This window comes from Micropterus salmoides, unplaced genomic scaffold, assembly GCF_014851395.1.
Source record: "Micropterus salmoides isolate LMB-PRFRI ecotype aquatic unplaced genomic scaffold, ASM1485139v1 Ms_hic_scaffold_16, whole genome shotgun sequence".
Taxonomy (NCBI): Eukaryota; Metazoa; Chordata; class Actinopteri; order Centrarchiformes; family Centrarchidae; genus Micropterus; species Micropterus salmoides.
In genome coordinates, this window is record NW_024040707.1 from 7,716,961 (window position 1) to 7,744,416 (window position 27,456).

Sequence of the window (27,456 nt, forward strand, 5' to 3'; positions counted from 1 at the left end):
CTCACCTCACCTCACCGATATCACTGATGCTCGGGAGATGGTTACTAATGATCTTCTGCACAGTTTTAATCGCCCGCTGCAGAGCCCTCAGGTCCTGGGCCGTGCACATCCCATGCCAGTCACTGATGTTTTCAGTCAGGATGCTTTCTATTGTTACAGTGATTTTTGAGCTTTCTTCACCATCATGGATATGTGAGATGAGCATGTCAGGTTCTCTGTGATGCTGATTCCCAGGAACCTGAAACTGTTTACCTGTAGCAATAGGCTCCAGTCTGCAAGATTATTACTCATATGAAGTCTAGAAATTATAATAATACACTTTAGTCAATGATGGGTTTATCTTGAAAGTGCTGAGCGGAAGTTCTACTTGTGATTTCGGTTAGTTAAACAGGTTTTATCACAGCAATGTTAGCAGCTGGTCAGCAACCACTTCAGTTGACAACTTGAGTGTTACACCAACTGAGAACATCAGGACTTTCCAAGCACTTTCATTTGTGTTGCAGACTGAGCCGTCCCACATTTGAAGTGGGGGTGTTGTGGGGAAGCCACGTGTACAGGAACTGGAATCTGACAGCTTGCCTGACTGGAACCATCGCAGGTCTGTTAGGAAATCCATCTAACATTAGCCAGCTAGCACATCTCACATTTCCAAAGTCGTTTGGACTTCCTCACTGCGTCGTTTTTTAGTCGTCTTGCCTGACAGGTTGGTCGTTCTCTGCGATCATTGTCCTACTTGTATTTAGACTATTACTTATACCAGATAGCTGTAGTCTATAATGTTTCATTAGCCTGTTTGTGTTAGCCACTCAGCTAGCATAGTCAACTGCGGTGTTATCAAATGATTCAAATGCCGTGACTAGGCTAAATTCACGAGCTAACGTTAGCCGTTATTTACGTTGAGACCCCTTTAGATGAACGCGTTTTAGAGCTGGTAAATCATATTAAAGTGGATAATGTAAACAGAAATGACGATAAGGTTACAAAGGCTTGACAGCTAAGTTATCGTGATAAGCGTTAAGTTGTGTAACGTTTGCGTTCAGCATCTAATTACAACAGCATAGAAAAGTTCACGTCTTTAACTACTACTGTGTTTTATTCATGGTTTTTAAATTAACAATGTAAGTTAAGTTACCAACTCCAGTAGATATAACGTTAGCTCGAAGTTTCTACTATGTTTGATAGCTAACGTGTGGATTTACATGAGTCATTTTGTTTCTGACTGCCATTTGTCCTTGTTGTTAAAGGCTTTTGTTAAATCTAATACGAAGTTTTTATCCTACAAATATTCCCTCATCTTGAGTCCTTCACATAAGTAACGTTATGCCATTAATGAGGTTGACGGGAACCGGATTTGTCGGTGGGCATGTTGCCATTATGGAAAATCCGATATGACTTGAACGCCGCATTAAAGTTGAGGCAGCTTGATGATGAACATCAACATTATCTTGCTTTAGCTAACTTTGGTTGATGCCTTGTTTATTTCAGCTAGCTCCCATAACTAGTCTTTTGCATTTACCCTTCTATAGGAAGTCATGGGTGTTTGGAGAAAATTGTGGCGCAGAAACCTCCTGGCTGTGTCTCTGCTTCTCTATGTCCTGCTCCACATCATGGATGCACGGCCAGCTAACATGTCAGCCTCTAAAGATAAGACTCCACCGAGCAAGGACGAGAACGAGATTCTTCCCCCAGACCACCTGAATGGAGTGAAGATGGAGATGGATGGCCACCTCAATAAGGACTTCCATCAGGAGGTATTCCTGGGTAAAGAGATGGAGGAGTTCGATGAGGACTCGGAGCCAAGGAGGAACAGGAAGAAGCTTATCGACATTTTCACCAAGTAAGACATGCTTTTCATTGTTTGAATCTCCATCAGGAGTTACAGTATTTTCGAACAGTCCTAGTGCAGCTGCAGGACTATAAATGCTAAATGTTTTAACATTAGACTAGCAAAGAGAGGTGACATATCGCTGTTATGAGGAGCTGAAGGTGTGTAGGGTTTAAATGTGCTTTTGGGGTGTCACAACAACATGGTACTGCTAAAACACACAGAATGAGAAAAAGTATTGTAAATGTATTTAAAAACCTCGGTATTATTTACTGTAAGCCGTTTTCCTCATTGTAGAAGACAGAATTCAGATATTGAAAAAAAACTTTCACTTAAGAACAGACATGAGGCAATATATATGAATTATTTATTTGCATAGTCAGTGGTGGTGAAGAAGTATTCAGAATCTTTACTTCAAAAGTACTAATACGATACTGTAAAAATACTCCATTACAAATAAAAGTCCTACATTGAAAGTGTTTTTTATGTAAAAGTACACAATTAGTGTTAGGAAAATGTAAAGCAACAAATTGTCCCATTTGAGCAACCTGAAACCATGAAATGTTTTTTTGCATGAGAAATGACTTAAAGCAAGATATGGGTATATTTAAACACGGGCCCTATTTTCACATTTTGGCGTTGAAATTACTAGTAGGTACAAAAACCTTTGGAATCCGTGCAGTAGGTGGCTTCAGCTGGCAGCTGTGAATTGCCTACATTGTCTGTAATATATTCATTCAGGGCAATTGTGCCCATCAGAATTTCATCCACAAAAAGTGCTTCTTTTACCCAGTGACAGGCTCAGACTGTTATACGAGTTACACGAGGTTTCTAACAACATCATGGAAAGGATCCCTACAAGTGACTTCTGTTAACAGTTTCGCTCAAGGACAATTTTCGAAGTCTTGTGTAAGGCGAGTTGTTGCAGGAAACGCCGGTGGAAAAGAGGGAGAGGAGTTTGTTGTATACATTGAGGAACTGCTAGCCAGACTTTATTTCCTAATGTTACTCCAACACAACAAACTCCTCTCCAACTCATGTTTCCTCTGGCATCTTCCTGCAGCATCTCGCCTTTCACAATAAGTAATTTTGATGGGCACAGTTGCCCCGGGGGAATATGTTGCAGCTACTGCAGCCGGTTGGTAACTGATATACAGATTGATACGGATTGTAAAATTAATAGTGAACCAGCTCCAGCAGATATTCACAGCAAATTTCACTTAATTGATCAATTGACTTATCGTTTAAGCTAACTTTTTTTATAGATTTATTGAGTAGTAAAAGTTCTTCATATGTTTCGTATGTAAAATCTTAACTTAAAACTGACTAGTATTTATAGTTTTCAAATAATTGTCTTGGAATCAAAAGTAATATATTGCACTCTGAAATGTGGTGGAGTATAAGTGTTATTAAAAATAAAGATATCTTACAGATATCTGAAATTTGTACTTAATCATAGTATTAGAGTAAATGTAGTACATTCAGCCACTGTGCATAGTAGACAGTTGCTGTACAAGGCAATTTTTCTCCCTGACTTGACACATTTCATTTTCAGGAAGTAGAGTACTTGAAAAATCCTCACTATTCTTGCCTTAATTTTACCTTAAATGGGTAAAGAAATATCAGTGTTGAAGTTATTACTGCTTGGCAAGTTTAAACAAAAGCACCCGATTGGACACAAGCCAGACAGATAATGCATCATATTCATTGTTACAGCTGATAGTGTATAATTAGCATTAGTTCAACAGAGCAATGTCAGTGGTGATGGTCAGTTATCAACTCATTCTTTTTTTAATTCTCCCCACACAGAGTTGACATCAACAAGGATAGGAGCGTTAGTGCCAAGGAGATGCAGCGCTGGATTATGGAGAAGACAGATGAGCACTTTCAGGAAGCCATGGTGGAGAACAAGAACAGTTTCCGTGCTGTTGACCCAGACGGTGACGGTGAGAATAGAGGAAGTCCGCATCCACTTATGTTTGGCGTTTGGCCTGTGTGGGCCATGTCTCAACACTGTGTCTTAAACTAATTTACTATTTTCTGTTTAGTCAGAACCCAGATTCTCAATTCTTGCTTTGTGCGTAGGTCACGTGACATGGGATGAATACAGAGTCAAATTTCTGGCCAGCAAAGGTTTCAATGAAAAGGAAATTGCTGAGAAAATAAAGAATAATGAAGATCTGAAACTGGACGAGGAAAGTAAGTATACAACAATAAGTTGAAATCTTTAAAAGAATATAGTATGTGCTGCAGATGTGTAGTTCTGTCAAGGTAACAATATAATTGAGTGTACTCTTGGCTTCATCATTGCAGCTCAGGAGGTTTTAGAAAGCCTGAAGGACCGCTGGTTTCAGGCTGACAACCCCCCAGCTGACCAGCTGCTGAATGAGCAGGAGTTCCTGTCTTTCCTTCATCCTGAGCACAGCAGAGGCATGCTCAAATACATGGTCAAGGAGATTGTGCGCGACTTAGGTACATTTTACTCACCTAATTTCAGAAGAATGACTGTAAACCTGTCGGGGTTTTTTTTGTTTTTGTTCTGGCCACTCAAAGACAGCAGGAAACAAACTTTTAACCAACTTATATGTAGTTTATATTATATGCTGTACATATGGCATTAGCGTGAAGAGTCATGTTCTGTCCAATATTGACTATCCTGTAACTCCTGAGGGAAATATCTCTTTAGCTGCTAAATGCTTTTATGTTGATGAAACAACTGTCTCCTGCTGCTGATGAGAGCAGTGAAAGTGAACCAAAACAATAAAGGCTGAAAAACCAAAACACACAGTGATTTGGTCCGTCGTTAATATAAGAATATTGGTTATCGCAGCATGAATGTACAGATATTTACAGAACACTGTATAAAGTTATAATTGACATGCTAAATGTTGTAGCTTACATCAATGCCCATGTGTATTTGAATAAGCATTGCTCTGTGATGTGGCCAATTGTGAAAATGTAAACAAATAACAGGGTAGAAATCAGATGTTCATTGTGCTTTGTTTGCAGACCAGGATGGCGATAAGAAACTGACACTTTCGGAGTTTATCTCTTTGCCCGTGGGCACCGTGGAGAACCAGCAGGCTCAAGACATCGATGACGACTGGGTTCGAGAGAGGAAGAAGGAGTTTGAAGAAGTCATTGATTCAGACCGTGACGGAATTGTAACCATGGAGGAACTGGAGGTGAGTAATGAAAAATCAACGTTCCTGTTTGGTTGGTCCTTGTTTTATAAAATATACATACCGTAAACCTTCAATTAATAGCCGAGTCCCAAATAGCCGCCTACCCCGTTTATTGGCCTGGTGTGGGAACACATTTTGACAGTTAAACACTTGGTCTGGTTTTTATATAAGTTATTTGGATGTATAACCTCTCAAACCCTGCAGGGTCACCAGCTTTAACTGCTTCTAAGCTGCTGAGATCATTAATACAAATATTAATGTTTAAACGTATGATCAATATGTCAGTATGAACATGCTACAGATCCTTAGATCGGTTAGATTCTCCACAATTGAATTGTTCATTTAACAAAACGAGATTAAACAACAAGCCCCAAAGTCTAATTGCTACCGATTTACGGTGTAACTTGATGGTACAAGAGATGAAAAGGGGAGAAAGTCCCTACTCCAGTTACCTTTGAAGCGCTCGTTAAGTCTGAATATGTCCCTTCCTTGATTTATTTATATTCCTTTAGTCTGTAAGGGTCCACCAATGAAAAGCTTTTCATAAAAATCAATCCAAGTTGTGAATCCTGTCGTGAAGCCTATTGCTCTCTGTCTACTAACTTCTGCCACACTTCTCACATTCTGTACTCTGTTGTCGTTTTCGTTACATTGCTGCCTTCAAAATAAAAGCGCATAAAGTGCAATTTATACTTCTGCGACAAATCGACGGCGTAGCCTCTGCGTAGCCCCCTACCTTACGCCGTCACCTACGCCGTAGCCTGACGTGCACCTCCTCAAAAATGTAACTACACGTCGAGGCGACCCGGACCGTAAATTCTGTGATTGGTCGGCTGGGTAGCCTTGCAATGCCTCTGAGCCGACAGGAAGTGCCCGTGTTTTGAAGTAACTATTACTATCTGCCAAACCAGCGAAATGACTTGTTTCACTATCAGAATGTTAACATTTAAAACAGCTACACCAGCAGCACGTATACAATTTTACCCCCATACCTGTTAGCGGAGGGCTAAACCGGAAGTTAGCCTGCTCGCCCGGCAAAAGTCAACACAGTGGACGCTGTGGCTCCACTGCCGACTAGCGTTTGGGGGTGTAATTGTAGAATGACGTACAGACCTACGCACAAGTATAAATGCACGGCAAAGTTTTACAGTATATATCTCTTGATTCTTTATATTTGATTTGTCTGAAGTTTTCAATTCAGTATTTCTGAAGTACTGTGTATCCACTGTACTAAAATATTTTATTGTCGTCTTGTGTGACGTACAGGAGTACATGGACCCGATGAATGAGCACAACGCTCTGAACGAGGCCAAGCAGATGATTGCCGTTGCAGATGAAAACCAGAATCACAATTTGGAGCTGGACGAGATTCTCAAGTATAGCGAATACTTCACGGGCAGCAAGCTCATGGATTACGCCAGAAATGTTCACGAGGAGTTCTGAAGAAATATACATCCTTCCCACTCTCATCCTAAATCTGCTTCAGGGACAAGCCTTTGGGGGGGGGGGGTGCAATAACAGGATGATCTAGTGTGCAATGTTATGTTTAAAAGCCTAGCCTCAACAGCCTCTTTCACCGCTGTCTAAAATGAATACATCCTCCCTTCAGCCCGGTCTGTCTGGCAGCTATCAATGTTAACAAGGTCTGCCTTCTGTGTGCCATTGAACTGTATGAACTTTTAAATGTTGGGCTTTCACGTAAATTCGAGGTGCAGCACCAACTCCAAATTTGTGTTATATTGTGAAATGTGTGTATATGAGGAATTTTAACCCTGACTAGATTTTCCATTCCTGGCGCAGTGGTGAGAGAGACTGCACAGCTAGGCGAGCTATTTGTTCTGCAGGATCTCTTGTTTTTAGCTGCCGAGTCTGTATACAGTGTAAATATTCATTTTCACGCACCAGTGCTTCTGTCAGAGAGACAAGCTGAAAACAATTAATATAATGATGCTGAAAGGAACAACCTTTATAGAGATATTATAAACAGAGTTTATTGGTGACACACAAAAATACTTATCTGAATTCAAAAGATGATTTGTCATTATTGATGTACATTTCCACTAGTTTCCATATTAGATAGTATCCGTCCTTCTACTTATAAACAGGGTATTGATTGTGTAAAAATAAATAGAAGTATAACTTTTAAAAACTGCCTCAGTAATGTTCAGTAATCCTACTTTAATTAATAATTTATTGTTGGAGTAATAAAAAGAGATTGTGCTTGAATGAAAGAATGTGCCTATTTCAAAGCAGCCATTTTGACTTGCTGACGGGAAAGCACAGGTGTCGCTGATAACATTAACGATATTAACACGATTAGTTTCACCTGTGTGTGTCAGGTCAAACGGTCTCTTGCGGTAAAGGCCTATTGTTTTGTTCTTGACTAAAAACAATTTAATTCATGCTCTTGTTTGTATGGTGGATACAGATGAATTTATTTATTTGACCAATATAATTTGGATCAGCTGCATCTTTGAACATCACAGAGGTGTGTACTTATTTTTGCTTCATTGCTGTACAACAAGCTGCTCTTACAGTAGGAGACTGGTCTTTGTTTCCTTGTCTTGGCTAACAAAGGATGGATAGTTCATTCTTCATCGTGTCAAATCTGTTGCATGCATGGACAAACAACAGCATTACATTCCTCCATTTTGTTAAGTTTTTGAAGAACCTGTGGTGTGTTCAGATCCTGCTAACCAGCATCTGTCTTCGGGTCCTGTGTGGATTGTAAAATAAGATTTATGAAAACCGAATGTGACGCAGCTTTATAAAATATATTGCAAATAAACTGGTAAACAATAAATATTTCTTATCAATGAAAATAGCACCTGGATTTCATTAGTGCTGAGTAATTTTTAGGGCTGCAAGTAAAGATTACTTTTTGTCACCAATCACTCACATCAAGTGAAAAATTACCTCAAGTTGCTTGTTTTGTATGTACAAACAGTCCAAAACCCAAATATATTAAATTTACTATCACATAAGTGTAAGGAAACTGGCAAATATTCAAATTTAAGAAGTCAGAACGGATCAATTTATGGCAGATATCTTAGCATGGCAAGATATGGCCGTGTGTGGCTGTACTTCGGCGTTTGTAGCTAAATGCTAATTTCAGCATGCCTACAAAGATGATACAAACATGGTGATGTTTAGCAGGTTTTAATGTTCACCATGCTCCACCCCCTTTAGTGTGTTAGCATTCGAACGTTTGCTAATTAGCAAAGAATTAGACATTTGAAACAAACATTTGACCTGATGGTGGTCAGGTGGATTATCAAAGCTATATAAGTCGTCATTATGGGAACATTAATGTTAATTGTACAAAATTTAATGGCAACCTATCCAAGTGGAGACATTTTACTAACAACTTCATGCTGGCACTAGAGGAAAAGTCGTGGGATCCCCAAATCAATTATGATTAATCCACTGTGGACAATATGTTTGTACAAAGTTTGATGACAGTCCATCCAATAGTATTAAAGCTACATTCATTGTGATGCACATTGATATTTATTTATCACATCTGTCTATAGTAGCTCTTTCGTCATCTGTTCTTTCAAGTACTGTTGATTCTCTAAATCTACAGCTGCAACCATTTGCAGATTAGTTGATTAATCCATAGACAAAAATGTATTGGCATTAAAGTAATTTTAGCAAAAATGCCAAAAAAACATTTTGTAGAGGTTTTTATTTTTTATTTTTTTTTAGACCAATTGAGAAAGTAATTGACAGATTAATTGATAATAGTCAGTAGGTGCAGAAGTACGTTGAATCAATACACTCCTGTATTCTAGATGTAATTCGAGTGTATATGAGATTGTGGAATTGGTTAATTTGAAAACACTTTAGTTTCAATAATGAATTGGTCCCAAATTCTGTTTTGGTAAGATTTTATTGCGTAGATACGGGTTAAGGTTCATTGTGTGTTCTATGTAATGTAGCACTTCACAACACAGCAGGATTGTAAGAACAACCATCATTTCACCAAACCAATGATTTGTTTAGAAGCAATTACATACTAAACATCAATTCATTAAAATTATCATCTTTGTCGGATTTGACTATTCACAATTCAAACAAATTACTGTGAATTTTAAAATTGCAATCTGAATGGCTTTTTACATGATAGTGATACTCAATCAGATTTGATGTGCACGCTTTACTTCACAAACATCACTTCACAAGACAAGCGCTTTTACATTTCCCAATATCATTAAAGTGTTTGTTGTACAAATCAAAGATAACATTAATAATCCTTCTGCAATCAACACTGAAAATCAGTTGAAGCTGCAGTTTACAAACCTGTCTTGAATGCTACTCCATGTCAGACACATGCAACCTTAAGAATAATTTTAAAACTGTAAAAAACATGACAGTCCCCTCTAAAAACCACACCCTACTCTACTTTACGTACTGCATCATTCAACATACTGAACATATAAATATAATCAAGTCAATGGCCAGTACTAAAACAAAATAGGAAAACATTTGTACAACACAGTGACACATTATACAGTACATGTCTTACTCCCCCCCCCCCCCCCCCCCCCATAATACAGATAACACACACAGTACATTCATAAATGAAACATACAACATATTTATCTAACTTATATTCTTATAAATAAGACATTGGCCTAAAGGAGTAAGGCGATTGCGTATATGTAAATGCAACTTTTAACCAATTATTTTTAATGATAATAGAAAGCAGCAAGATCCAGTTTCACACATTTCTCAAAAAAACAAGAGGTTTTGTTAAACATCAACTTGAAGTCGCAGTCTGTAAGTAACTTTATTTGGGGACTTCATATAAAAAGAGCTACAATTTCTACTGATTTCATTGGATGATTAGGCCTGCATAATGAGGAAAATGTGCGATAACATTGTTCAATATTGTGCTATGACTTGTGTCATTGTGATATGACTTGCAATAAATAAACAAATATTGAAGTGTACTTATTAGTTCCTATGTCAGACTAGTTGTCTTTTAACTTCAGAACAGTACTGAATATTTAAAATATAACAATGTTTCTACAGCAGCAAAAGTAAAGTTTACAACGGCAAAGTCACTATATATATATATATATATAACTATATAACTATATATATATATATATATATATATATATATATATATAGTCCGTAAAATAAATCACATTCCTGACATCAAAATACTGAGTGAAGTTAAGAAAAAAAAAAAAAAAAAACATCAGTCCTTCCTCCTGTCCTTTGCTACTGTGACTCCTCCTGTCAGGAGGGGCTGGTTTGTCTCAGCCAGCAGTTAGGTTTACAAGACTTTATCAAATTTTAACGCACAGGGAGAACTCTGCTAAACAGACTACAGTCAGCTTTCGTCTTAGTTTTAGTAACAATTCCATATAAGCTGAGCTAGCACACTGTGCTCGTGTAAAACCCAGTGACAGAGGATGACAGACTGCTGACTTAAAACAGCTATTAGTATTAATTATATATTATATATTATAAGCTATTACTAGTATTGATGAAGTATTGGCTTTTTTAACTTTGTGAAGGTTTTATTGCACTTACAGTAATCTGTGTGTAGGAGCTCACCCCTCACACAGAGCAGGAAAGAGGATAAATACTACTGTCTTTAGCCCTTGGGACCATTTTAATACCTGATTTTGGAATCCGTCCCCAAATAAAAAGTTTTCTTATTGATCGCTTGATAATGATGAAAATAAGATCGATCAGTCAGAACTAACATGGATGTAAACCCCCTAAAATAAAGGTGAAAGTTGGCACTTTAACCTCATACTTATTATTTAATTTTACAATGTGTAGTACAGTGCCAACAGAAATGTTACTGTTTAGATACTTACAGACTGCACTGTTTGTTGTCGTTTACATACCATATGTAATGCAACCACCCCCAAAGTTGGAATTTATAAAAAAAAAAAAAAAATGGACCATGATTAAAATATAAACACATTCTGTTTCTCTGATTATTATGAAATATGGATTGGACAGTAAAGGAAAGTTAAAAGTTGAGTTGAAAACGAATGTAATCACAGCCACCTGTGATGAGCTTGTGCTCCCCTCTAGTTTCGGTCTCCATTTGGGCTTCATGCAGAGCTACAGTCTCAATCAGCCATCGGTCTTTACAGGTAGGGATACTGGTTGAGTTTTCGCTGGTAGGTAGCACTGGAGTGGTGGAAAGGCTGCCCTCCCAGCTGCTGCTGCTGCTGCTGTTGTTGGGGGTGGTTGCCATATTGTCCCGGAGCAGGCCCTCCCAGTGCCAGGCTGCCGTTCTTCTGGAGCAGTGCCAGGGAAGAGTAAGTGCCGCTCGCCCTGCTGTGGCGGGACGAGCCACCTTGCATCTGGTCGACAGCTTGGGACACAGAGGCCAGGGCAGCAGATGCCGGGTAAGCGTACAGGTTTGGGGTTGAGCTGAAGATGGCATTGTAGGATGAGTGAGAGGTGACGGGAGGTGGGTATGTGGGCTGCCGCCTCAGGGAACTACTACTTCCTGTTTGGTCCTGGGATGATGACAGCACAGACTGCTGTACCTGAAACAGAACATTGGCCTCTACAAAATCAGGGTTCATCACAATACTCTTGCAGTATTTGTGAATAGCATAAAATTATTGACGTAGCCACCATGATGTCACCCAATGGTTTGTGCACTACCGTTCAAAGAGCCTTGAGTTTGGCATTTAGGTTGTCACCATCTTGTTTTGTCTGGAGCCAGAAGTGACCATATTTGGACGAGAGGCTGTAGCTGGGTAGGAGCAAGTGTTGGATCTGACTGACAATCTGAACACGCCAAGTTATCAGCTAGCACTAGCAAGCCTGGTTAGCAAGGTGCATCTGTAATTCACTTAACTGTGAATTTATGTGGGATTCTAGCAAGAAACATGCTTAAAACCAAGCGGAAAGGTTTCGGTCAGAGACATGAGGCGAACGCGCAAGTCCCTTAAACCTGCATTCTATCGAACGGCCAGCAGGGGGCGAATCTTCTGGTTGAAAAAAGTTTGGTTCCATAAGAAATAATGGTAAAATGACCCTATTTCTCACCTGATTTATTACCTCAGTAATCACTTTCCTGATGGGTTTATGGTCTTAATCTCTAGTTTCAAGTCTTCTCTAATACAACATGATGTTCATTTAGTAAATTATGGTCCCATTTAGAGGAAAATAGACCATAAAACAGAGTACGCTTCAGGGCAGGATTATCTATGATTGACAAGCCGTTACCATGTCGACCTGTCAATCAGGCTTGAGTGACTCCCAACCACGGCACTGTGTAAATGTAACCAGCGCCGTTGAAAAAGCGTATTAAGAGTTGGCTGTTCACTTTCTCTGGTGAGTACATTTAGTTTGAAGACTCTTGTTCGCTAGACAAAATTGTCAACCCTGTTAAAATTACATTAACGTGAATTCCAGATGCACCTAGCTCAGCAAGCTAGCTAGCTCCACAAACGACCGTTAGCTCCATCGTCTCGTCCAAATATAGTCACGTCTGGTGCCGCTGGTTGCAAAAAATCAATATGGCAGCGCCCCATTGGCCAAACTCGAGGCTTTAAAACGGCAGTCCACAAAACAGCAGGTGACGTCACGATGACTACGTCCACTTCTTATATACAGTTTATGCATAAAACCAAATTACTTACTGGAAAAAATGAACAGCTGGCTAGAGTGTCTTTTAGTACAACCGAAAGCTAAACAAGCCATTTTTTACGTGACTAAAATGTTTAAAACTTTCATGACCTGAATACACACTGCGATTTGTGTTGTGTTGCGGTGGTAGCGACTTATCAACCACAAGGCGGCCATGCCCTCAAGCATACCCTGCGTTGTCTATTTTCCCCTTTAATGGCATAATTTACTAAATGAACATCATGCTGTATTGAAGAAGACTTGAAACTAGCGACTGAGAACATACCTCAGTGTTTACCAAGCTAATGAATCAACTAAGAAGTAAGTTAATTTTGTCATAGATGTCTGCAATCTGACTTTTTGCAACCAGTGGAGTCGACCCCTGCTGGACATTAGAAAGACTGCAGGTTTCAGGCACTTCGCATTCGCTTCACTTTACAGACCCGGAGGCTATGTCATCCTCTATTATACAGACTGTAACGTATTTCGTTAAGACTCCAAGTGTGTAGAAGGTTATCAGAGCTCAGTGGGACACATTTACCATCATTGGATATTTTGACATAACCCTGTAGTGTTTGCACATGATTAATAATATTCATGAGGAATCCAACATGTCACAAACTTAAACTTCATGTCTGTCGGTCCTAAAACCAGCCTATATGTGCACTACCGCCAATAACTGGACTGTTGGCGCAGTAGACCATTGTGAATGGTGAGATATACTTGGCTCTGAATACCACTCCAGGAGGTTGTCTAGCTAATGTAAGCATACCAAATAATGGTTCTCTGTTTGACAGTCAGAAAGGCGCTGGCTAATCAAAATAAAACCAAGAGAGCAGCGCTGTGCTGTACTCTATGACCTTTGAAAATTATGGAAATGGTTGGCTGTTAAGAGTAGGCAAGTATGGCAGAAATCATAACAGTCAATAGTTAAATGATCTAATATGCAAAATGTTTATTCTTTAATGAGACTTGTAATAAAAATCCTAGTTTTTTATTTGTTTTTTTACCAATAAAGCGCCTGAGCTCAACTTGACACACTTGCAGTCTTAATGGGCACTTCGGTGCTGTGGCAATATTTGGAAATATATTATACAAGTCGAGTATTGGGACAGAACCAGACTCTCTATGGATTCACCTTGGGAGCAGACATTAGCTCTATTGGAAATATGTTACCTGACTCAGGTTAAGAGGCTGAGATCTGCTAGATGCAGCCCGTTGATTGCGATCAGTGTTGGGATCTCCTGGGCGACTGGACTGCTGAGTTGAACTCTTCTTTGACTTTCCAGAGCCACTTGTAGCTTGATCTACCAGTGCAAAACCAGACAGTAAACTGTGAGCACTAAGAAGAGACAGCAGCTTGAAGAAAAATGGATTTGTGTCATTTCAGTTTAACCTGTCAAACTGAGTGCTGGATCCACTTAATATATTTAAAGACTAGAGATTAATATACATGGCTGGATCGAATTAAATGTGGATTCAGTGTGGTTCGAGGACCTGAAGCTGCTGGAGCCTTATGGGTTGTGCTCTCCCCTGGCTGGCTCTTCACAGAGGGCATTATGATGGCCAGAGACTTGGTGGGCTGTGATGTGGTCTTGGGGCTCAGGGGGCTGCTGGTGGAGGAGTCAGAGTCATGGGAGTCATGTACCGTCACACAGCTGATCACGTTGGTCCTTTGGCTAGTTCCAGAGCTGCAAGAGAAAATAAGAGCCAATCACAATTTCAGCAGAATAAGACCTCAATGTCACTCAAAGTGTGAAAATGCAAATTCTAGAGACAGCAAATGAGCTCACCAGGATGCAGGGAACTTCCTGTCATCCTCATCTTCAGAGTCGCTGTGGATGGTGATGATGCTGACAGCAGGACTAGGTGTGTCAGAGATGATGATGGGTTGAGACTGGTCACCAGCAAAAGCTGGAGTGTTTTGGACCACAGTGGTGGCAGACAGCACTGACGATACAGGCCTGGAAGGGGGAGAGATGCTCCATCACTGCCTTTATTGCAAATAATAAATCTCTTTCAATATTTTAAAAATTGATACGTCTTCGTGCTGAGAAATGGAAACAAAAGTAGCCTGCCAGCTATTTGTTTTCTTTATAGCATGTACTTCTTTCAAATAACCAATAACAGACTGTATGACTGTAAGTAATAGTATTTTTCACTATTTACTGACAGAAGATTAATGGTTTAATGAAAATCGCTGCAGGCCTACTGTCTTGGAGGTGCGTGGAGAAACCAGGGATGAAATAACCAACTCAACTAAGTACGACCGGCCCCCCAACAACATGTTAATAATAATGTGACTGTCTGACAGGATACCTGGCTCTGCTCTCAGCATGTCGAGCCTTTGACCTCTTGCCCTGTTGGGCTCTTGACTGTGCTGCCCCCGAGTTGTGGCTTTGGGAGGCAGCGTGACGGCCAACACCAGAGTCCTGCTGGCTGACGCCATCATACTGGCTTCCATGACGACCCCTATGAAAAGGACAAACCAATGTAACTTGCTTATTTAAACCGCATCACTTCTGTATGACTACATTTACTAAACTTTCTATTACATTCCAGAATTATAATGAAGCTTTGGTTTTAAATGTAAATGAAAAGAAGAGTCCTGTTACTCACCTCCAGCCAGAGGCTTGACTGTCGGAGACAGAGGCTCCCACGGGTGAGTCGGGCACTACAGCCTGCCCAGGGTTGTGGATGGCCATGCCTGGCATCTGCTGCCACGTGGAAGGGATGAGGATCTGCTGTGTGCCTGCTGGCCAACCTTGCTGTATGCACACACACATACATAAACACGTTAAAAGTGTCCTTCAGAAACTTCAGTAGAGACATAGCAGTCTATTGACCATAGTAGAATAGGTGCCAGGGATTATTTTCCATCCAGCAGATGTCGCATTAAAATTAAGCCCTGACATACTGACAGCTGAACCAAACTCCAGATGACGGAGCATGGCCACCATCTGCAACTGGTTTCCAGACGTATTCCTGTGTATGTGTTACTGCTCAGAAGGACATGTGCTAAAGGAGAGTAAATACCAACCAAAGCTTCATAAAAAGACATGTAAAACACAACATTTCACATTTCAGAGAGGGTCAGAAACCAGTCAGCCAACCTGACACTGAAAGGAATGTGTTATATTGGAAAAAGGAAATGACCGAAGTTATCAGCACTGATCTCACTGCGATAGCGACGACTCCTGAAATTTTGTTATAAAAACATATTAGCAGACATGTCTAAAGCGTTGAAAAGGAGCAGTGTGAATTGCTGTCTGCCGGTGTCTTTTTTGAATCTACCACAAGGAGGCGCACAAGCTCTACACGTAGTGGATATGTGACACTCATGATCCTTTTGGACCGATTATTTAACTTGAATTTCTAAAATCTTCTGATTTTTGATATTTACAAAATTGTGTCACTAGGGGTTACAGTGTGGAAGTCAGCATTTGGCAAATAAGCTTTTAAAGGAATTCTGATATTTTGGGAAATATGCCTATGCGCTGGAGGGTTGGATGAGAAGATTGATACCACTCTCTTTAATGGTCTGTCTATTAAATATAAGGAATTATGTATAAATTAATTTATAAAACAGTGTTATTTAGACACTGCATCACGTATTTTAGTCAAATATGAGTAAACTAAACAGTATTAGCATCAGTAACAGCCAAAATGAACTTGCATTGAACATGTTTTTGTTTTAACACCTAGGGAGGGAAAAAAGGGGACACTAAGGGGTGCCAACACACCATATCCCATATTCATAAAAAGAATAATGAGCCTCATGCATAATACAGATCAGGCGCGCACACAGTTTTTGCTGAGATAGCAGCAGGTGATATGATGAGATTAATTATAAAGTGAGGGTGTTTGCCAATTTCACTGTTTTTATTTTTGCAGTCTACAAAGTGTTCTAAGGCACATTTATAAACTTAACTTATGAATGAGGAGTTTTATCATTACTTTTATTACATCTGAGCCATTATTTCCCTGACGGCCTTCTAATGATGTGACACAATCAGTTTAATTACTCTTCTTTTCATTGACAGATCTAATTAGTGGTGGAGCAGGCACAAGTATCGTTATGAAAACTGATGTTAAGTGCGTTTCTACATTAATTAATGGGTGGGGGGAAGTGGATGTGAGATTCATAAAAATAGGACCAAGTGTACTTGGTGAATGTGCCTTACAAATCAGACAAAGTATGCGTCTGCATGTTTCTGTCTGCTTTAGTTGTGAATCTTCAGAGTTTTATGCATCTGGCCCACAAAGCTGCGAGTAAAAGTACAAACCAAACGAAGAAAGAAGAGATTTCAACCAAGGTGGCAGTTTTGATGATGAAGTTTTACCAGCATGGAGACGTTCTGATACTGCAAGCCACATAGGCTTTCACCCCTGCAGCAAACTGGCCGCCGGACAGAGCCCATAGGCGGCATTGCAGCCACCGAGGTGTACAAGCTGCTTACCAGAAGGGAGGCCTGGGAGGAGGTGTCAGGGGAGGGTGAAAGGAGTGGAGGTGTTCAGATATCCAAACAGACTTAGGGAACATTTGGAATAGACCTGCTTTATGTTACTCAATCCTAAAAAAAAAAGGTTACTTGAGTTTTCTGACCAGAACAAGAATACTGATTTTCAGAATCATTGAGATCTTTAGATTTGTGAAGAGAGGGGAAAGGAGAGCATGTTTTTGGCATAAAACAACAAACAAACATCAACAACATGTACACAAACCAAAGCACAGCTGCAGAGGGTCATCAATATTGAGGTTGAAACCTTTTTATCTCTCTCTCTGGTCTTTTTTATTAGCAATGCGCAAAACGTTCTGATAGCAGCTTTTCATTTTCCACTGGTTTACCTGACAAATCACCATAAATATGAGGGGTCATGAGGTGATTCAAGTTCTTCTAAACAAACTGGTATTCATATTTTGGACTTTAGAACCATTTTAGAAGTTCAGATGGAAAATGTCCCTTTGTCTTATCTTCAGTCAACTTGACTGACTTTTTTTTTTACAGGTCTCCCAAAAAAATCTGCCAGCTGCAGCTGATTCAGAACGCTGCTACTCGAAACCTTACTAAGACCAAGGGTGGATGACATCACTCCAGTTCTGAGGTCTTTTCCTGTCTGACAAAGAATTTATTTTAAAATATTACTGTTGGTTTATAAAGAACTGAATGTTTCAGGGCCAATATACATTTCTAATGTTCTGCTATGTTATGAACCATCCAGATCTCTCAGGTCATCTGGGTTTTGGACATGGAGAAGCAGCATTCAGTTTTTATACACTATAAATCTGGAAGAATTTTGTTTTTGCTGCTGCCTCTTACTTTTGATTAATATCTTACATGCACTGTAACTTTTACTGTCCTGTTTGATCTTGTTTTTATTTTCTATTTAATTCCTAAATAACTAAATCTGCAACTTAACAAAGGGCCCCAACTAGACACGGCTATAACTGGTTCCAAACCAAAAATGTTGAGAACCACTGGTTTAATCTTTAATAATACAGTGTATTTAACAAGTGTTTATTTAAAATACTAATATGTAAAGTAACAGGTAGGTACAACTTTCAGATAAATGTAGTGGAAATGGAAATACACAAATACCAGTACCACAAAATTGTACTTTACTAAATATTACAAATATAATTTACTTGGTTGCAATTCACCACTGCTGATGCTGATCATTTTAATGAGTGGTTTCAATCCTGGAATCAGATTCAATAAAATCCATTGAAGCCCAACCCTAGTGGTGAAGCGGCGGGGTCCTACCTGTGCCAGCATGCTGGGCTGGATGTGAAGGGACTGGGATGACTGGTTCTGAGGAACTAAGGGTACTGAGTTGTCCATTCTCACTGGATAACCAGAGGTCTTATTGGATGTTTGAAGACCTATTAGGAAAAGGTGGAGGCATATTATATTATTTAAAAATCAATTACATAATACTATACAAAATACTAAATGTACAATATAGATATAGACATTTATGGATTATAAAGTTATCTGTAAAATATCAGTAAAATGTTTCTTTCCTTTGTTGCAGGTTGGAGAACAACTGGTAATTTCAGACAATAGACACTAACATCTTGCATTCTCACCCTGGATGGTGGGGGGGCAAACTATGAGTGTTTGCTGGAAGGGCTCAGTCTGGGTGCAGAGCTGGGTGGGTCTGGTCTGCAGGGGTACACCCTGCTGGGTTAAGCCAGGGATGTTTATGGTGGCCTGCTGGTAGAGGCCAGGCTGGTAGTTCAGCAATGGGACATTACTGCTTAGGGACAGGGACTGGCCTCCTGCAGAGGCCATCTATAAGACACAGCATGCAGAAAATACTGTATTCAATGCCTGAAAGAATGAGTTGTGCTCAGCAAGAAAGTCATGGGGCCTCATTCAACAAAGCATCCGTAGATTAAGTTATAAATATGTGCATAAGAACTGTCAGTACAAACCAGAAAATTGGTATTTATCAAACATGCACAGGTAACTTCATGCAATGAGCAATGATAAATCTCATCTGTTCTACATCCAGCTGCACCTGCATGTGGACAGACACACAGAAATGCCCCCTGAATACCAAAGAAGGTTTTCATGGAAAAAAGTAGCAGCCAAGAAAGACTGAGACAAAAAAACATCACAGACAACAAGGTTAAGACACTGTACCCAAGAGCAGGCGTCTGGGAAAGTTTCACAATCTTACGCCAAACTTATGGACAAAAGTCTAATATTTGTTGCTGCATTGTCAATGGTTTTATTTTGTATCCCACTATTTCCACACTACATTTGTTGTTATATAATTAGTTATTATGAACAAATGTAGTTAGACTGCGAGCGCTGCGGTATGCACGATTCGTCAAATGCATTGAAGTAACGTTGCGCTTATTATCTATAAACAACAAGATCACTACAGTAATATTTTCACAATAAATTTCACTAAACAAAACTGTTAAAATTTGAAATTTCCATAAGTGGCTTGTACAAAGATAAATAAGATACAGAACGGGGGAAGATAATTTCAATTGACGTGATGGTCAACTGTAGTACCACTTTATTGCAATTACAGATTTGTTTTAATTTGTTTTTTAATTGTTGCACTTTTAGCATAAAAAAACATATATGCAGTTTAGTTAAATCAATCAAAATGAAAGGTACTAAAGCATAATACTTCATAAGTAATACAGATTAATCCAATTGAATGTCACTAATAGCTCTGTGTCTTTCATATGCAGCCACAAGTGCTCAGTGGTGCAGTACTAGAGACAAGCCAAAATAGAGGCAATAATTGAAATACATTTTTACCTTGTAGTTCAAATAAAAATGGAAATTCACGTGTTCAGGAACTCACACTCTAGCACAAGAAGAAATCAGATTCTATGCGTAGAAAAGAGCATGCACATGGTGTCAGCGTACACACGGTTGATAAATGAGGCCCCAGAGACATAACTTTATAAAGCAACTGACATAACCTGCCAAGTAAAAACTGAATCAACAAGAATAATGTTATAAAAAACAAAATGACCCTGAAGCAGATTAGAGCAAAAGTTCTCACCTGATTGTGCTGGTTTAGTTGGCTACTGAAGGTGACAGTGAGGTTGGTGGCTGCACTTGGGGTATTGTTGCTAGCAAACATATTTTTTCCGTTCTCAAAGGCGCTGCATCTGCGTTTGCATATATCCATATTTTGGAAGCAGGACTTCACACTACAAAAAAGTAAAAAATATCAAACAGGCGCACAGGTGGAATCCTGGGCACTAGCGTGCAATGCTAAACCACAGTATTCATTTCAACTGATCATAACTACAAAAACATAAATGTAACACCTCTACTGATCATCTTTGAAAACCTCTACAGCTGAGCATCAGAACAATCCTGAACTTGTTGGCTTACTGTGAGCTGTGAGGGAAGTGCAGCAGGTGAGTCATGGTAACAAAGGGGTGGTTCAGTGTCTTCATGGGCGTGATCCTTTTGTCCGCATCTAGTGTCAACATCTTCTTTAGCAGGTCTATGAACTCCCGCCTGTCTGCCTTCTCTGCCAAGATGTCAGTCCCCTCCAGATTCGTCATGTTCACCTGCAGAGGGGAACAGGAAGTTCGTCAAACTCCAATGTGTGAAAGGTCCAGGTGGTTAGTATTGAAAGTACTGTGCATAGGAGGCGGGGTGGGGTTAAGCCACAACATTAATGTCACCTGCAGGATCTGAAATTAAACAGCTCATTCCTCACCTGCATCATATCATCTAGACAGTTGAAGATGTATTTTCTTGCCTCCTTTGACTTGATGCCCATCTCCGCCTCATGCTCTGCAGGTGTCTGCAGAAAAAGAAAACACAACAAGACTTCAGTAAATGTACTGTACATTTGCTTATGACAGAACGGCTCAGAAATGATGTGCGGTCACTGCGGAGTCACTCACTTTGAGTCTCCAGAGGGGGTAGCTCGAGTCAGGGCCTCTGTTGAAAAAACGGCTGGTCTTGGTTCCTGCACTCAGCAGGTACTCTGCTGGAAGTCCCTGGGTCTGTGAAATGTAACGAATCTGAGAGAGAAAATTGGAAGAAAAATAAGAGAAGTCAGCAGCTAGATTGAGACAAATGTAAACCATGTGACCTATATTGGTAGTTTATACAGTTAACACCACCTGAGGGCTGGTTTTGTCAGCCTCTGAATGTGGTCTTGTTGATTTACACATTAAATCCACGTGAAAAGCATACAAAATTGATACGCAAACAATGTGAAAGGTCATTATTTTAGCTAAACTGTCACGCTGAACTCACAGAGTAAGTGCTAAAACACCATTTAAAGGAATAGTTCAACATTTTGGAAAATGTGCTTATTCGCTTTCCTGCCGAGAGTTAGATGAGAAGGTTGATACCACTCTCTTTTTAGTTTGTTCAGTATGAAGCTACAGCCAGCAGCCCATTAGCTTAACTTAGCATAATGACTGGAAACGGGGCAATAGCTAGCCAGGCCCAATCAACAGAGACTCCAGAAAGTCACCGCAACCTGTCAAGAAATATGTGAGGCCTAACATGGCTTATTATAACATCAAACAAAAGAATTTAGCAAAATAAAGAAAAATTCACAGAAAAAGAAGATATGGAAGGGACAGGTATGAGAGAAGTATCAATCTTCTCATCCAACTTTTGGAAAACGAGCAATTAAGCATGTTCCCAAAAATGTCAAACTATTCCATTTAAAAAAATATTTGTGATATGTTTAAATGTATAATGATTTATTAACGTTTCCTATTGAGAAAGAAAATAAGAGTCACTTCAGAGTATGTATATAAGTATATATATGACAGTGGTGCAGCTGACCTGGTCATACTCTGAGGCACCAGGATAAAGGGGCCATCCCAAGAACAGCTCAGCAATGACACATCCCAAAGACCACATGTCGATCGCTTCACAGAAAGGAAGTCCCAGAATGATCTCCGGAGCTCTGCAAGCACATCACAATTGCCAAATTACAAGATCACACAGCAGGTAATTTTCATGTTACAAACACAACGATGTCATTATCCAAAGTCTTTTCTGTACAGTCCAGGCTAACGTACTCACCTGTAGTACCGTGACTGCAGATAGGTGGAGCAAACTGCTTTGGACACGTGGCTGGCAGAGCCGAAATCAATGACTTTCACTCGGTACGGCTGCCTCAGAGGATCTACTAACATGATGTTTTCAGGCTTCAGGTCGGCGTGGATCAGTCCCAGGCTTTTCAGCTTCATCAGTGCTGTGGCGACCTGCTGCAGAATAGGTCGTATACACTTGAGCAGCAGCGGGCTGAACTTGCTGTGCTTCAGGAAGTCGTAAAGGTTCTGCTCCAGCATCTCAAACACAAGGCACGTGTGGTTCTTGTGCTGGAAACACTCGTATGAGCGGACAAAGTTGAACTCATCGGCGTTCTCTGTGCTCAGCCTGCTAAGGATGCTCACCTGTAGGGAGGAGGGAGAGGAAGACGAAGATATTATGATATTCATTAATGGATAATACTGAAGACCCTTTGTTTTTTTCACTCAGCTAAAATCAAATAGATTTGAGTTTTTTTGCCTGTATGTCCACAGGTTTGGACAGAAGGGACAGAGGAGAGTGTCAGTGCTCAGGGAATATAACAGCCATGCTGGCATACTAAACCTTGGTACTGTATTAAAACAAGTACTTACAATGCAAAACGAGAAAAGTTCATGGATTTTGTCAAGTCAAGATTATTTATAAAGCACATTTAAAAACAACCAGAGTTGATGAAAGTACTAATGTGTGTCAATCCTATTGTTTTTGTCAACTTCTATTTGGTGTAATTGTGTTCTGTCGACCGATGTCGGTTTTTCAATGGCAGATTCTGATATTTAGAGAGCAATGTCAAGTTCCAAGTTGTAATTAAAACTGGCAAAATGTTTCTGAAAGCTCAGATATATCTGACATGACACTAATACTGAAGTGCAAAAACGAAAACAAATATGGACGCCTCCAAACAACCAAAGACCATCAATTTTCAATGTAATGTTGTTATTTTGTCAGTGTACAGTATTTTAATCCTCACAAGACCAACTCTGAAATCACAGCATGGCAATCTTTCCCATCTCTACCATCCTTCCTACAAGACATGAATGTGGCATGATCTTTTTTGTGCCTTATGTTTGTTTACATTTTGTCAGATTTGCACCATTAGTCGTCATGCTGAATTAGCACTGCACCTATGGATGTCCAAACAATTACAGTTTAATGGATGTTAATATGGGAATTGGATGCTAAGGGTTAAAGAATAATTGAGTGGTGTATGTGGGATTGTGTCAAAATAAACTACGCTGCCCAAGTTTACTGTTATAAAGGAATATGTCATCCCTGGAGTTTTTATTCTTTTTAACACAACACACTCACTTCAATTTGACCTTGCCGAGCATAAGAAGGATGGTTCTTCAAGATTTTAATTGCCACAATCTCGTTTGTGCCCCGCTTCCAGCATTTTGCCACCTGGCCAAAGGTGCCGCGTCCCAGGAACTCGAGAACCTCGTAGCTGTTGGACATCGAGCACAGAATCTCATGCTGGACCAGCTGGTAGTCGCCCTCGCTGTGGGAGTTGCTGCTCTTTGTGGTAGAAGTGGAATGTGCTATGGACTGAGCTGTGGTGGTTCCCCCTCCACCACCAGTGCGGTTTGAGACCACAGGCGCTGAGAGCTCCTCCAGTATCTGGACGCTGTCGCTGCTGTCCACCTCCTCGCTCTTCCGCTTCAAGCTGTACTGCTTGTGATACAGGTCGCACGGCTGGGAGGAGGACTCGGCATCCTTCACACGACGGCTGGAAGAGGAGGACGAAGAGGAGGAGGGAGGTCCACGAAGGCTACCTGTGCTGTCTGCTGCCCGCACCACTGTCTGCTCCCGGGAGCCGGCTGTCGGCGGTTGCACCTGGTTGGAGTTGTACACTGGGTTGAAGTTGGAGCCAGAAGTGGAGGGTGCAGTTCCCTGGGTGGGGCTCTGCTGGTAGTAACCATTATCTCCTAGCTGGTTGGACACATCCCATGTAGGGTTCTCCACTTTGAGCCTCTTTGAACGAGAGTAGGCACTGGAGGACACAGAGGGAGAGGAGAACACCTGGAGCTGCGACGCCATGTCTGTGGATGAGATTAAACAGCAGCAGCAACCGTCAATAGGACATCTAAGACGTTGACACACGTGGAATTAAGAGTTTGTCATTACTGATGATAGAAAACTGGATCTAGACCTGCATCGATTAGTCGATGAACTGATTAGTCAACCATCGTTTAGGTAATTTTTAAGCAAAAACAGTAAAGTAAACTGAATATTTTTAGGTTTTCGACTGACAACACAAGTGATTTGATGACGACAACCTTAGGTAGTACAAAATTGTGATTTTTGACTGTTTTCTGATGTTCTATAGACCAGAAGTTTAATTGATTAATTAAAAAAAATGATCTGCAGATGAAACGATAATAAAAATTATATGAAAAAAAGTTTCTTCCCCCTCACGGCTTTCAAATTAAATAATCATTACATGGCTGAAGAAGTTCCGTTTAGCCTAGATTGCTGCAGATTACAATAATAAAGGATTACACTGGCAATATTCTGTATTTTGGTATTATGGTATTACAAATTCCATTAAAAGACTAAAACCAACAATGTGTTAGTCGATCTCTCAGTATATTTACTTCTCTAGCCTGTGTGTGGATCTCAGTCCTAAGCCATTTCGTTCCTTTTAAGGATGTAAATAGGGTTTAGTATCGTTTCAATTTTATCGATTCTGATTCTGATTCTACTTATCAAATCCGGTTCTTATCGAATCTCGGTTCTTCACTGTTCTGTGACATTCATCCACTTTCTCCTTGCTCATCTTCCCCTTCATAGTTAAAGTGAAAGGAGTTTCTGTACTATAGGGTTGTCTCTGCAGACTAGCATCTAAGAAAAATATATATTGGAATAATTTGTAGACATCAATCGTTTACTTTCAGTATAAAAAGTGAATGTCAGCTGTGTTTTTGTACCGGAGCGTAAAATGTTGCTACTGTTAGCATTAGCTGTTTCTGGGGCGTTTTCGTAGCTGGGAGACCGCAGCACATTGAAAATGGTGTATTCCTTCAGATTCACACTGTAGTAGATGCTTCGTCATGTTAGAGGTGCTCCTCCCTTGCCCAAAATCTCAGGAAATATAGGAGTTGCATTTCGCTGCTAAGCCAAACTTTTGAGCCAAACCAGTACCAGTTCCCAATACCCTACCTAAGATGTAAATCTTTAAAAGACTTCCAAATTAATAATATATAAATATGCGCTAGGCACTGTAGTATTTATCACTTCTATTTTGTCAAATTAGTAGAGCTATCCCACAATCTTTCCATGTACCCCCTGACAACTTCAGAAATACTCTGTGGTTGGAGTTGGGAATCACTGATCTGGTGAGTATTTACAGCAGTAGGTCGGTGTGTGTGCGATTGTATCAAAATAAACTACAGTGCCCACGTTTATTATCATGAAGGAAATTTCACCTAGTGCAACAATGTGGGCCATTGAAGCTTTTAAAAAATACTTTCCTGTCAACAAAGGCCGTCCATGGCACAGAGGAATAAGGTATGGACTGACAGAGAGCTGCAACTAAAGATTCATCACATTTTTACAATTAATCTTTTGATCTAAAACATCAGAACATAGTGAAAAAACACCCACCATTGTGACATCTCACTGCTTGATTTGTCTCACCAACAAACCAAAATATATAAGTTTACAACGATAGGAAAGAGAAAAACAGAAACTCCTCACACAGAATGGATGTTTTGTAAAGACGGAAACAACTGATTATCAAAATAGTTGCCAATAAATTTTTCTATAATCAACTCGTCCATTAATTGTTTAATCAACTAACTTAGTTGTTCCAGCTCTAGACTAATGATAATAAAAGAATATAATACCACCAGACTTATCAGACAACATAATCAACTTGTGACATTTTATTGATATGTGTGCTCCCACCAGCCCTGTCTACCTATGCTAACTATGCCCCACCTAGATCACACACTGGGGTCAGGGTTTGGGGTTTTGGCCCCTGCCCCTTCAAGGGTCTGTGCACGCCATTGCGATAAATGTAGCTGCTGTCTGACAGTACCTTAGCGTTACCTAATCATGAATGACAATACCTGAATTTGATGACTGAACACACCGTCGCCGATCTGTCATTTAAGGCCTCCCCATCCTCTCGCCGGGCTCTGTGTGGTGCTGCAGCGGCGGATCAGCTCAGCTGCTAGCTGCCCGCTGGAGCTCTCTCACCGTAGCAGGATGGATGAGGGCTAAGCTAACAGCTAGCTAGCTGGCCACAAGCATCCGAGTCATGTCTGACTCGAATCCGCAGTCACATCGCGTTTCAAGCTAACGAAATATGCATAATGTGACTGGAAGTGTCAGATATCATCATAACGAGCACTGTCGCCTCGACAGAGCTCCATCATCACCAGATCATCACGGACTGTCTGCTCGGCGTACTTCCTACCCTGCCGACGTAAAGTCGAGACGTGACCGGACGTGACAGACGTCAACGGCGCCGCTGATCGTTGGTCGCCATGGATGAATACAGAGAACCGCAGTGATGGAGCCAAACATCGTCTTCATGGTTTCAGTATGTTGCACCACCGTATATATATTTTTACAAATTAGAATCGATAATATCTGCAGCTGAAGTAACCAGCAAGTAACTTCAAGTAGGGTGCTTGTAATTTACTGCAGTATTTCTTTACACTAACGTTATACTTTACACAGTTACTTTAAAACTTCTAACTTAACTACATTTCAGAAGGAAAGTTGTAGCAACTCGTGACTCCACTAACGTTACATTTATTTGTTAAGCAGGTGTAATTATTAGTACTATTTATGTTTATATTAAGATTTTATAATATACAATAAATTGATTAAATCAGTGATTCCCAACTTTGTTGTTGTGAGCCCTTACAAAAAGGCTGTATCTAGTTTGGGCCCCTTTGCCACGTTTCAGATGTGTTTCCCCCTCTAAACCTCTCAGATGGTTTCATTTGAATAACTGTGTGACGCTCAAAGAAGTAAAATCATCCAACATTTCACAAAAGACTGCAAACATTAGAGAAATGTCCAAAGATATGAATGCAAATTTGTCCAGCTGAACTTTTTCTTCTCTCCTCCCCCAATAATCATCTCACAACCACACATATTTTTGTTGTGACCCTTTAGAGAAGGCTCCACCCCTAAGTTGGGAACCACTGCACTAAACTTCCTAACTGGAGCTTATATAAAGTAGTTAAAACTACTGTAACTCCACCTTGACCAGCTACAGTAAAATGCTACATGCACACTCATGCACATGAAAAATATAAAAATA

The 27,456-nt window shown here is 40.1% G+C and overlaps 2 protein-coding genes across 3 annotated transcripts; one reads left to right on the forward strand and one right to left on the reverse strand.

The window, feature by feature from the left end:
• Positions 1–413: 413 nt before the first annotated feature.
• sdf4 (stromal cell derived factor 4) lies at positions 414–7,837 on the forward strand. Of its 2 annotated transcripts, none has more exons than XM_038721904.1 (7): positions 414–598; positions 1,527–1,837; positions 3,635–3,771; positions 3,911–4,024; positions 4,139–4,297; positions 4,835–5,010; positions 6,277–7,837. In XM_038721904.1, the coding sequence occupies exons 2-7, from the start codon at positions 1,533–1,535 to the stop codon at positions 6,451–6,453; spliced, it is 1,068 nt and encodes a 355-aa protein (XP_038577832.1). In that variant the 5' UTR covers positions 414–598; positions 1,527–1,532; the 3' UTR covers positions 6,454–7,837. The 2 variants fall into 2 exon arrangements, with proteins under 2 accessions (XP_038577832.1, XP_038577831.1); XM_038721903.1 differs by having other exon boundaries at positions 415–703.
• A 2,295-nt stretch (positions 7,838–10,132) lies between these two features.
• hipk1a (homeodomain interacting protein kinase 1a) lies at positions 10,133–26,288 on the reverse strand. The gene is made up of 16 exons (XM_038721902.1): positions 26,249–26,288; positions 23,487–24,217; positions 22,170–22,543; positions 21,927–22,050; positions 21,026–21,145; positions 20,836–20,922; positions 20,502–20,683; positions 20,164–20,314; positions 18,719–18,923; positions 18,393–18,511; positions 15,247–15,395; positions 14,947–15,099; positions 14,421–14,591; positions 14,125–14,318; positions 13,804–13,934; positions 10,133–11,537 (listed from the first exon to the last, which is right to left on the reverse strand). The coding sequence occupies exons 1-16, from the start codon at positions 26,286–26,288 to the stop codon at positions 11,130–11,132; spliced, it is 3,339 nt and encodes a 1,112-aa protein (XP_038577830.1). The 3' UTR covers positions 10,133–11,129.
• Between the last annotated feature and the right edge of the window lie 1,168 nt (positions 26,289–27,456).